The 13,453-nt window shown below is 40.3% G+C and overlaps 1 protein-coding gene across 1 annotated transcript in view; it reads right to left on the bottom strand.

Moving 5' to 3' along the window:
* The window catches only part of LOC119892033 (GDNF family receptor alpha-2-like), a 49,171-nt gene that overhangs the window by 6,197 nt on the left and 29,521 nt on the right, over positions 1–13,453 (bottom strand). Inside the window, exons 5-7 of the mRNA XM_038704105.1 lie at positions 6,538–6,650; positions 5,433–5,573; positions 1,588–1,730 (exon numbers count right to left, since the gene is read on the bottom strand). Of these exons, the coding sequence (XP_038560033.1) occupies positions 1,588–1,730; positions 5,433–5,573; positions 6,538–6,650 (397 nt within the window). The remainder of the gene's footprint in view (positions 1–1,587; positions 1,731–5,432; positions 5,574–6,537; positions 6,651–13,453) is intronic.

The raw sequence follows: 13,453 nt of genomic DNA on the forward strand, positions 1-13,453 counted from the left end.
CTACCAGCTCCCTCTCTAATTATAAACTTCCTGCTTGAGTAATCACACGTCTTATTGTTTCCTAATTACCATTTTTACAATAAATTAAACACCACGCTGCAGTGAGACAGGCACAGAGCGGTGCATCAATACTGACACACACACACAGAACCTTTGGAGAAAGCAATTCCACCATCCATTCCCTCTCTCTCTCTCTCTAACACCTTTCCCAAACATACACACTGTTGTTGTTATCAGCGGTGCTTGTTCATTTATTCTTCTCTTTGCAGCATTTTTAAGGTTTTAATTTGCTGTCTTCACAACAATGAGGGTTTCTGCGTAAAGGACAATACCGCATGACTCGGGTGCAGTGTGACCATTTAATGGCTGTGAAAGCCCCTGGAATTACTCAAAATAGATGTCTTAATGGGAGCCATTCATTCAGCATGCACATTTGCATTCATAAATACTGAACACTGCTTGGATTTTGTGTATATCTGTAAGAGTCACTGAAAAATTACATTAAGAGTAACATCAACAGCAGCAGCAGCAGCTGCGGCAGAAGGTTTTACATAGTACAGTTTTATACAACAGTGTCTAATACAAGCCAAGCGTGGTAACTAGGTCTCCTGCAAAGGTGAAAAGCATCATTAGTCTTACACCAGAAGGCGGCATGGCACATCTAAAATACATCTGTAAAACAACAATATTTCATTGTGAAAACTAATCAAACCCAACAGCTAGATAAAAAAAGAAAAGAAGGAAGGAAAACCTCTCCCTGGCCCAAAGTACAGTGAAATATACCTGTTCTGTTCAAGAGAGACAGAGAAAGAGAGAGAGTCTTTGGCAGACAATATGGTTCTGCCATTTTCACATTTTATTTGAAGAGAAAATGAAGTACAGTTCTATTAAAAGACAAACACACATGCAGCACAGCAAAGAGTGATGTTTTTCTGCTCCAGACGGTGAACCCAGTTATAGCCAAGATGACTGCAGTCTTCAGAGGAGACGGCATTCAGCATAGAACAGGCCCTGGGCCAGTATTTTAGAACCTCTAATCCAGATTAAAACCCCCACCTCCCATTTCTTTCACTATTTCATTGTCTGAGAGAGAAATATAATATTTCAACCAAATGTCATCATCTTGGGTGTAGCATAAACTGTCTTATCATAAAGCGTCTGTTCTGATGTGCCAATTGCTATAACAAGCATAGAGATTGAATGTGATGTGACTGTGAATGGTGCAGCGTGTTGAGCTTTATGATTTTGCCTCTGTACAAAATCCTTCTTTCATGAAAGCAGAGTGGAGGAGTGTTTTTGTGGTTACTCTTGTAATAGGTCCATTTGAACAAATGTATGCAAAGAAGTTGCTGGAAACTGCTTAAAATGTATGGGTATGTTAAAAGAACCCCACCATTGCTGTTTGATTTCCACACAATGACCTGACCTATATAACGATATGATATGACTCCAGGATTAATACTCTTGATTTAAAAAGCCTATCTGACTGACAGATGGCAGTAAATAATGACTCTGCATTGCATTTTTCATATTAATGTGACATTTGCAATATCTCAAGCAATGAAACAATCAATGCAAACCTATTACCTTTGGGATGGTGACAAAGGGAGCTTCTGAAGTGCCTGTTGACCAGTCTGACCCCGTCTTCGTCGTCGCTGATGGCCCTGGGACAGACACATTTTTGTTCTGCATGTTGTCTATCCCATAACCAAAAGCCTTAATGGCATTTCCTGCAGGGACAGAGATATAAAGTCATTTGTTTTTGACTGCCGTCCCAGCAAGAAGACAGCTAGCAGACAGACAGCTCTAAGTCAACTTCTTGGTCCCCTGCCCAATCTTTGGCAACCGAGGGAACAAGGGAGGGCGGAGTGGGATTGAGGAAGGATGGAGTAAAGAGAGTACGGAGAGCCAGTCTTTTTGATTCGTCAGTAGGCTTGAGAGTTGCGCGCCAAATTAATCAAAAACAGCATTCACAGGATTGTCTGTGAAATCAATAATGCATTATGTTTAATATTTTAAGCTGTGCCTTATTTTTGAATTCCTAATAAGTGTATACTGTCAATTTCGCTAGTAATTATCCTTCTATAAGGTATTCTGCAGACACAATGGAAACATTTATCAAATACAAACAACTTTGTTTCATGTTCTCAGCTCATTACAAAAACCCTTCTATGTTGCAACAGCCGTTCTCAAATTTGCAACAAGCTGACCAAATAGTGGCATAATGTCCGCACTTGAGATGATGAACCCCAATTTGTTTGCCAGCAGTTGTACACACAGAAACGTAATTTTTTTAAAGCAGAAAATCAATCAACTCAAACAGAGGAGAGCAGTCTATGAATGCATATGAGTGCTTGTGTATCCACCTGCAGATGTACTGTATGCATGTGTGTAATTTTCTGTCTAAGTGCATGTGTGAGTCTCTGCAAAAATGTGATAAATCCCTGTTCAGTCAGCTTTTCAGCTAGATATGGTAAAATAGAGGCTGAGTACCTTTTCACTGCTCATCCGTTTAAAACACGAGGCTTGTTTCTCTTTGTTCAGCCAGAGAGAAGGCAAGGCATGTAATTGCTTGGCAACCACCTCCATTATAAGGTCAGCATGCAGAGATGACTTTGAATAGATTTATGTGACTGATCAAATTCAAAACATTCCCAAATAAAAAAGATATGGCATTTCCCCACCGCCACACAAAGGACAAACAGGATAGCTATGGAACACACACTCATAATCGGATGGACACACGCACACACAGTCCTTAGTACTCCTGATGCATGGCCACATAGATTTGTCTGTCACATCCTCTCTCCCACACAGGGTTGAACACGCACACATGCAAGTATACATACTGTACAGCACATACAAAGGCACACACACACACACACACACACACACACACACACACACACACACACACACACACACACACACACACACACACACACACACACACGCACACCCCTGCACACTTAACACATACAAAAGCAGCCTTCATGTTTCTCATTCTGTTCAACTGTGATTTAGGCTGCTGCTGCCAGAAAATAAGAGCACAGAGAGGAACAGAGCTCACCAGTGAAGCCTAACAACTTTGATGCTAACAGTGAGGCGCTAGTGAAGTACTGCTGAGACATGTGATGTTACGCATCTGTTTGTCAGGGTCAGCGTAGCTAGCTATCCCCCTACAGATGCTGTAAGATGGGGGGAATAAAGTCATAAATCAAACTAGTTGGCTGGAGGGCCGCTACACAGGATGTTTTACTGCACCCAAATGTTCAACTGAGTGATTAAGCTCATTGCCAATAGCAATTCAATTTTTTAATGACTCTGATAAGTTTTCCTTTAACCTCTGGGGATAACATGCATTGCCCTACCTGCAGGGACAGATGGAGTAAGAGACAAGGGAGGAGAGAACAAGCGTAACAGAGACAGAGAGGGGAGGAAAATCCGGGTTCAGACTATGTTTGGACTATAATTATAAAATCCTTTCAGCTGGGATGTTTTGGTTGGCCTCCACACATTTTTGACTAAATATTGAAAGTTCCTCTGTTGGACTTTCCATTTGCTTGATCTTGCAAATGGAGAGAGTGGAGAAGAGAGTGTGGATAATGAATGATTTGTTTAACGCATGGTTTTCAATTTGAATGTGCTTTGGTTGGTCGATCAGTGTAACAATATACATACAGTATATGTATGTATGTATTTATAGTACTGTTTTGTGAGTGTGTTTTGTGTATATTCTCCTCTCTGGTGTGTGGAAGTTTATCGCCTGTTCCCCTTGACTGCAGAGAGGAGATGCTGCATTTTGTGTTATTTTTCAAGACGCCTCCTCAGCTCCCAGCCTCATCCCTCATCCTGCACAGTCAGCTAAAACGGTACCCCAGCAATCTATTGAAATGGTCTGAAAGCATTATCCACACAATGGAACATGTTAAAGGCAATGGTGTCTTGTAGCGCTGATGACACTGCTCACTTGCCATAGCAAGGAAGACGCTTGCTGTATTTTACTTCTCAGTGAAAAAAACATACAGTAAGGATGTTTGAGGTAACCACTGTGTCATGCTGCACCCTGAGTTATGCATTAATGTACACATGATATGTATTTTCATTTCTGACATTATTTCATTAGTGCTAGATCTGTTCCTTTTCATGACATTTTCCTCCCGCAAGGGATAAGCCCTTTAACTCTCTCAGATTGAATATGAAAATGACATGCAAATAGTTTCTTTTGTATTAAAGTCTGGGCATATCTTGCCCAAAGGAAGGATGAGAAGTGATAAGAAATTACTAGTTTCTGAGAAACTAAGAACATTTCATTCCAACTCAATCAGTCGGCAAAGGGATGCCAATTGATAAGTTGTATCAAACTATGTAGCAGGCAAATTTTCATTAGGTGTTAACTGTCTCAGGGACATGTTTCATTGAGATGTTTATTTTATATGTTTCTGTCACAAATTCTTGTGAGTTCATACAGCCATTGTATATGATAAAAGTTTGGTTAAAAATGTGGTGCACTTTATTTCAACATGGAGTGTAATAATAGGTCACATGGCCAGAGTTTAGTCAAGAGCATAACAGTGGCATCCAATATGGATGCCGAGACCCCAAAATAACTTAATTCTGCACTTGGTTCAAAAGGCGCACATGGTTACTGTATGTATTTATTTATTTGTTTTACTTTTGTTTTACTTTCCGTGTATAAAGTTTTGTTGATTTAAATTGACAACTTTTTCAGTATTTTTTTTATTTTGTCACATTTTGGCAGTGCTAACATGTTTGGGCCTGTTTATCAACAGACACTGTAGCTTGAGAGACTTTAAAATGAGAGATGTATATTTTTAATAACTTTTAATGTAATTTATTTTCATGTAGGTTTCAATGTTTCTGCTGGCAAAAGACAGAGAGAGATAAAATAAAGCTTCAAAAGACATCTGTATGAAGCGTGACCATTATTTCATGGGTTACATTAGGACTTCAATAAGTTCCATCCTTCCATTCATGAAACCATAAATATTTTCACTTAATTCTTCCGGCTTTAATTCCTCTTTTGTAATAATCAAATAATATGTTCTGTTTAATTTAAATAAAATTTTAAAAAAATTTGGGACATTTTAATACCATGATGTCTGTAAGAGTATTTAGATCCACCCCCATTATTTCCACATTCAGTTCCCCCACCACCATCCACTCCTCAACATCACATCCAGTTATCTCACTGAAGAGCTCTATGACACTGAAAAACAGAATCTGAAATGAAACCATTAAAGTTGCCTTAGACTAGAAGTTCATGGTTAACACTACTCTTACGCGGCAGCAAGAGTAACTACCGCATCACACCCTTTGCTGTCATCAGTATTGCATGGCTGTTGAACCCCTATCAGTTACAAAACACATTTCAGATGCATGCAGAGTATCCGTGCATCGGGATGGCTCACTTAGGCATGTATTATCGGAGAAGTACCGCAGGAAGTTTATACATTCCTCTTCTTGGTTTCCACTGCCCTTACAGGTGCACCACGGGGAGATGGTCCAGTTGGAGAAGCTGCTGTCGACATAGTTGGGAGTAATTTCTGTCCCTAAAAGTTTGCATCCACATGCAAACAGACATGAAGACACACATACACAAAATAGGACAAACGGTTAAGGGTCACTAATGGACAATAATGGACTACATTTATTGCAAATAGTATATAAAATGGACAACAAGGTGTTAGTCATAGGAATGGGTTTGCACTGTTTATGGGAAGGTGAAGCATTCTGTAATGCTTTATTTTAGATGTAAAGAGGCCATTATGTTATGAACATTTTTGCAAAGTAGGTGCTTTAGGAAGTGCGTGTGCTGTTTGAATATAGCACTGCTGTACCAAAACATTTTAATTTTCAAATGTCTCTCTGTGTCAATGCTCAAAGCTGGAGTCATGGGTGTTGGATGCACTTTGTGTAGCATTTCCCAGAGAAATCCAGGAAGCACCGTGGCATATTATCACTTTATACTGCACAAATTTATGACACATGGTGGGGAAGCAGTGACTGATACTGAAATATGGACACTTCAGCAGTTATTTCATTTAAGTTTGCATTTGAAACTCTTTGTGAGCTCAGTGATGCCGTTACAGCATCACCACCAAGGTGCTGTTATCAAACGTTGGCTGGGATTGAAAAATATGCACATATTAGTCCCTGCACGTTGTTTGAGCAACATTTACTATAAGCAAACAGATGGTCATCAAGAGTTTTAATTAAGTAAACGCTCTCTCTGTGCCTCTGCTCCCTAATTACTTCTAGTAGGGAATGATGTCCAGTGTGCTGGGGAGATATCAGGCCAGGGGGGAACAAATGGAGAGTCTCGCTCCTCTGCCTGCTCCTCATGATAAAAGTGAAGCTAGAGTAGATTGCCGTCAAACAGTCTATAACCATCACCCTTTATCTCACCATGTGTCTGTAATTAGTGAAACTTTGGGATTTGGAGGTAAATGTGCATTTCACACAAACATAGTCTCACTTCATCACAGGGTCACCTAAAGCCCTGGTTGTACTGACCGATGAGCCTTGCGTAGGAGGCCAAGCAGGCTTGGTGATTGTCTTGGTTGGGACAGGTGCTCACTGCGTGCGGAGTCACCCAGCAGTTCACCTTGTAATCAGCCAGCCTTGACCTGTACAACAAACATGAAGCACAGACAGAAAAAGAGAGGCAGGGGCTCAGTGGCAAGCATCACAGATGAACACACATACGCAAATTCAAAGCACAGGGCCCCATTTCTGGCACAATTTTTACTCTACAGCAGCTGCCAATTGTGACCAGCTTTAAACTGGGAAAGTATTATGCAACATCTGGTTCTGGGCTGCAACAAACAGGTGCCCTGAATAGTAACCAGGTCTCGCTCATACCTCAATACAAACAAAATATTCACTATCTTCACAGCATGCAACATTTGTGCAAAGATGAGAAAGATAGATCAAATGCCTCTTTTGGCTGTTCCTTCCATGCTTATCCTGGACATCTCGACTGACTCCCAAACTCACTTTCCCTGCAAACCAAGGGAACTGATGAAAATAGTATGTTTTGTTTCGGCGTGTGTTTGTGATAAGGGCTTTAAGTCTGTGGAGGCCCCCAGGGTGGCATTGCTAATCCACTTAAGTAGGTTTATTGGGAGTAACGTGTGCAAAGTTGCTCTGTCTGTACTGTTCACATCACAGCTGCCCACTAAGTGAATCACAATCCAGTGCACACTTCTCTCTCTTTCTCTCTGTCTCTGTCTCTCTCTGTGCCATGACTCATTCATTCTGACCTGGTCTGACCACTTTTTGCAGTCTTAAGTTCAAAGGTACTGTAATGTACCTCAGGCCACCTTGTCCTTAGTGAACACAAACAAGCATGCACACACAAACACGCACACACATCCAACATAAACACAGAAAAAGGTTTAGTAAGGGCAGTTCACTGAATGCATTTTTCTGGCTGGTATCTAGTTGCTTGCCAGTGTTTGAGCAACTTAGTAGCTGATAAACAATAGCTGACTAGACTCATTTATGACAACTGCTCTGATAGCCTTCTCTTCTTTTCTCAGTCTGTTATACAGTCATTTGTTACAGTGTTTTTTAAGGGTGTTATGGGGGTTGTTAATAGCAATACATCATTCTCAGATTAATTGTGACACATTTTAATTACCATAAAGAAATGAATCACCATCCGGATGCCAGCCAGAGTGCAAGCCTTTATCTCGAACTGATACTGTTTGTTCCATACATTGTTCAACATTTTATGCCTGGACTCCACTAAGCACAGCTCTATAAGGTTGCATCTTTGTTCCGTCCACTGCACGGTTTCATACCCCACTGGGAGCGTTCGCTGACTTGCTCTGATTTTATTGATTTGTTCATTTTTCCTTGATTTTTGTGCTTCTACCATGGGTAGATATACTATGTAGTTAAATGGTTTCTTTTTTGTCTTTTTCAATTGTGTTTATTGTTGATATATAAGATGGGGAGTCTACACAGGATGTTATATTTTGGAAATTTATCTCTATGCCATTTCTGTGTCTGACTTGCACTCCAGGTCGATCTGAAATGTGCAGCTTGATGCGGTGCTGGTTTTGCAGATTTTGTTTGTTAACCTTTGGTCGGAGTCAGGCTAGCTGTTTACTCCCATTTCCTGTCTTTATGCTAGGTTAAGATAACTATCTCCTGGGTGTATTTTCATATTTAACGGTCAGACATAAATATAAATATTGATTGATTTTCTCGTCTAACTCAAGGCTACAAAGCCAATAAATGTATTTCCCCAAATGTTTAACTATTCCTTTGAGACAGCATTTTTGTCAGCCACTTTTTTCCCCCTTGTGCCAAAGTTTCAGTCGGAGGATTTCTCCGACTGAAACGTTTTTTCATTTTCACAGAATTTTAGTTCTTGCTATCCTGACAAACCTATCTACCCTGAAGTAGATGTTTTAACCTGTTTTTTCATTCGTCTGACAGGCACACTTCCATAACGCTTTTATGCTTTTAACCAATACAGCTGTCCACACAAGACACATAACAGCTTGTGCATGTGTTGTGCTCTCAGCTCATGTTTTGCAAATTTTTTTGCTGTGCAGACTCATGTGTTAAAAATGTACCTTCATTTGTGCCACAGAAACAGTATCCTCTTTGCTGACTTCATTCCAATAAGAAATGTAAGAGCCTTCACCCAAAATGTTGTTCACACAATGAAAATGTGTAAAGTCTTTACCTCATGATGGTGTCCATATATAGCACCTTTAAATACAGATTTTCCTCATAGAATTACAACAACTACTGGACAAAATATGTAAATTATGTATTTGCATGTATTTTCACATTCACACATGATTAAATAGCAAAACTGTAAAGGATTTCTTACGACTTATTGTCTATTTATCTGGTCATGTGAATTATACTGTAGTTAGTGAGAAACTATGACAGATGTATCTACAGCATTGCATTCATGCAATAATCAGAAGATTCATTTTAAAAAACAAGAATGTGCTGATGATGCACACCACTGCATGCCACAGTAGCCTAAACAGGTGGAATTTTAATGTCACAGAAATTAACATACTGTCTTGTCTTTAAATATGCATTGCAGGCGTATCACTTATTATACGTGCTACAGTGGTGCTACTTGATCACTTATTCATTATTTTGCGCCCTTTTCATAAGGTTCTAAAGTAATTGGATAAGATGAGATGCATTGTAATGACACTGAGCTTCTACCTGCATGTTTATCAGCAGACACTCAATCTATTACTTTTGGCAGGAGGGACATTGCCAAAGGTGTCATTTATACTAGGGATGCTGGGGACATGTCCCCACCACTTTTTGAAATGGCTAATTTTGTCCCCATCACTTTTTTAAGGCAAAATTTGGTTAAAAAACTTGCATATAGCTTGCAGTTAAATAACAAATGAAAATGCTTTTAGTAAGATTTATTTGCACATTAAGAAAACACGCAGTGCAATTAAAATATAGAAGAAACAAATGTTTTTCCATTCTCTTCCTCTGAACATGACAAAAGAGGAGGGAAGACTGAATCATGCCTACATATGTGTTGCCTCAGCAGGGATGATATTACATGAGAAAAGTTGATCTACAGGAGAAACAGATCAGAAAGCAACACGGAATGCTTGACAGCTGCACTGACTTAGATTCTATTATATTTATATATTTTGAAATGTCACTTGCTACCTGAATTTTGTGTTTGCTTTTACATAGATAAAAACATTTCCACCATAAATTGGTGCAGAAACTTTCACCAGAATGCAGGAAATTAAGTGTTTAAAGATCTAAATTTCCTGAGGGAGGTCCCCCCACACCCCCAGCTCATATATCTTGGCAATGAGGATATCTTGACGCCCTTGGACATTGCCATTCAGGAAACTCCTCCTGTTGTTGCAATGAGCTCAAGACCATTGTGCTTACTGTTGTGCTGCATCTCAACTCTGTGAATAAGGAGAGACAAGCAGATTTGGCTGAGGGGGAATATGGGGTGATGAGGTTATAATCTCTCTGTCTCCCTGTCTCTCTCTCTGTGTCTTTCACCACAGCAGAGATGCAGCCAATGTGGTGTGATGGGCTTGGGCCTCCTGGAGCAAACCCCACTCAGACTCACATCATTACTCCAACTCCTTCTCCATCCGCCCTCATATCAAATCACCCAGAGAGCCTCCCAATGTGACATGCCGCTAACATCACATCTAAAGCCATGCTTCAGAAAACAGGACACATAGTTGCTCTACCATGGCTGCAAAGGCTGATATGCACACATACTGAAGTAGCGATACACACTACATAATGTTAATTCACACAAAAAGCACACACACACACACACACACACACACACATAACTACAAACCTATCCCTCTGCACACCTGTTCTCCTCACTCAAAGCCCTCTCTCATCCATTCCTGTTCTGAGTGAAAGAAGGCCCTTGTACCCACAATCATGCCTCAGATGACAAAAAAAGATACAACAGACAGAGAGAGCGAGAACAGCTCTATTGTGCCTATACAAAGCAACCTTTAGAACCACATTTTCTATTTCTTATGGGCAAAGGGTCTTTTACTTCTGTGCTAACAAAGAATGTGAACGTCAGATTTCTGTAGGAAAGGCACAGACCACAGAAGATTAAAGAAACTGAACAAGCACTGTGTTTCTTTTTAGATGCAGAGCTCTTTCAGACAATGATGGTTTAAAAACAGTAATTTAAAGTTTAGAGAGGTGTCCTGAGTGTTCAGACAATGGTGTTCCAACACCAGGATGCAGCAAATTTCATGGCTTCCACTGGCTTTCCATTATACCTCGGCAAAGCGCCACTCGCTGCTGAAATTACAGGCTGTCTAGCTCAGCAGAGTTTTATGGTCATTTCAGCCTCTCAGCCCCCAGGGAAGTGGCAGGGGAGCCCCCACAGAGGTAGACTTCTTTCAACCAACCTGACACTTTAAACACAGTGATTCGGCTGAGCACTGAGTGCCTGTCCATTTAGCTTGGCAGTAATAGAAAACTAATGGCTTTTTATATGAATTCTTATTCCTATCACTTGATGCCTGTGACAAACAATGTGACTCAAATCAGATGAGTGTCAGTCTTGGAAACCATTTCCTCATGAAGGAGGAGGGGCAGGAAGAAAAAACAGCTATCAGACTCCACAGCCCTCTAATAGTTTCCTTTCTACATTAAAAACAAAAGTCTATTGAGAGTCTTATCTGTGCTGTCTACAAATATGAGTTATTCTACAAATGATAATTTCTGTTAAATGTGAAATTACAGCTCTTCAGTCCTATCACTTTCCTCAGTCTTCAGCCCAGAGAGGTTTAAGGAAACCATAACTCTCCCTTTTTGTACAAAAAGCATAACAATAACTATGACACAACAGCTGCCAACTAAATAGCAAATACACGAAGCAAATGAGAAAAACAAAAGATGTTTGTCTCGGTTCATCTTTTTCTCCATTCTTTTGTGTTCCTCCGACCTTATCTCCCCTCTTTCATTAATGTCTTGTTGTCACTGTTGTATAAACTGATTGTCATTGCAGCCTCAAGTGCTCATGTGCAAACTCACAGCTAGGGATTGTGACCCTAGTTTAATCAATAGGACTCAACAACCTCGTGTGTCCTTTTGTAACTTGATGCCAAAGGAAACAATAAGGCATGGCAAAGCTGAGATTTGACTATTACTTTCTTTTGACACTCTGCATTGTGTAGCACGGCTCATTGCATCATAACAAACCCTAACATTAGAGCACTGACCTTGTGGGTGGAGTGCTATGAATATATTTTGATTAAAAGGGCATAACATCTGTCAGAGTTATTTCTGTCTTTCCACTAAAAGACACTCTTTAGTGTCGGATGATTTGGTCGGCTACAGTGGCATTCTGCTCCTGCCTTCCCAAGTTCATTTCTGCTGGTGACACTGTGACAGTCTCTTTGTTGCTCTGGTCAGAGGTGATTGTCCATTTTACCCACAGCTATTTTCTCTTGAATGTGCCTGGACAGAGGCCGGCCTTTTTGGCAGCACTGTACTCATTGGGATTCGCAGTCAATACTCTAAAAGGGCAGTGTGGACAGATGGCATTCAGTCAAAACACAAGGCAGTTTAGCTTAGCTGTCACATGACACAACCTTTCGCCCCCTTACTCAGCAGAGAATTGAAACCATCAAAAACTGTCTTGTGACACAACCTTCCTTGAATTATTAAGCAGAAAACAAGCAACAATCCAAACTTGCACTTTCATTTAATTAACACACTTTTTATTTTATTTTGAAACACTTATGCATAATTGTATGCTCAGAAAATTGGCTTGCAGTTCAGTGTTTCTTTTCCTTTCTCACATTCTCGTGCTCTCTGTCCCTGCTTCTGTCTACACCACCTGCTGCAGATGTCTTACAACCACCTACTGAATGTTATGTCATTGGGTGAATGCTAAATCAAGCATACCACACACAAAAACCCAGCACTCTCTGTTAGGTATGAGTAGATTATTCAAGGTTATCTGAGCTCCCTAAATACTCTCTGAACAAGGCAAACATCCATCCGCCAGACAAGTATACACATCAAACAAATGATAAACTGTCCCTGAAAAAACGAGTTTACCAGTAATTAAATAGCTCTTAGTCACCAACCAAACAATTATGTGGGAAAAGTTTAAAGAAAGGTACATGCTGCAGCTATCAGTGAGACTCCTTAAGTACAAAGAGAAGTTTAGAGTAAGAATGACAAAGAGTGAAAGAGCAGGTACTAATTGACACATTCAAAACTGCCGACCATTCTGTAGATACGTCTAAAGTCCTATTGAAACTGTTTGCATTAATAATAAATATGGTACCTTTAGAGGGAGAGATTGTGTAGGAAAGGATGAGGCCTAGTCAGTAATGACTGCAGTTTTCCCCTATACCGTGTTCCCTTAGAGATTACAGTTGGGAAAGTAAATGGGCATATACTAATCCATGTATTGGAATTAAATGCACAACTCTTTCTTTCCAACTCCTGCCCCATCCCTCTCACTACTTCTCTTCCTCTCTCTCTCTCTCTCTCTTGCTTATTTTTTCACCATGTTTGCCACTCTCATGTAGCCAGCAAGCTGAGCACGTCTTCGCTGAAGCCCAGGCCTGATTTAAAGCCGCATACTGCAGCAAACTGTACTATGTATGAGGAAAAGGTCACCAATTGACACATGCTTTGCTTGCAAAACTAGAGCTTTACACTATCAGAAAAGACTCTTCACTTTGATAGCTTGTATTGTAACCAGAGAGATAGAAACAGTCCAGGTATTACCTTGAGCACAGAATTTTTCAGGTAAGCTTTTATTATTGTGAGGACCATTTTGGGTTTGAGGCCTTCAGATTGATGACATTTATGGAAACTAAGGGCACTTTGGCCAGTCCTTGCTTCTTCAACAGGGTTGAAGAAGCAAGGACAGACCCCAAGGACAGGGTCTAAAATC

Source organism: Micropterus salmoides, unplaced genomic scaffold, assembly GCF_014851395.1.
Source record: "Micropterus salmoides isolate LMB-PRFRI ecotype aquatic unplaced genomic scaffold, ASM1485139v1 Ms_hic_scaffold_7, whole genome shotgun sequence".
Taxonomy (NCBI): domain Eukaryota; kingdom Metazoa; phylum Chordata; class Actinopteri; order Centrarchiformes; family Centrarchidae; genus Micropterus; species Micropterus salmoides.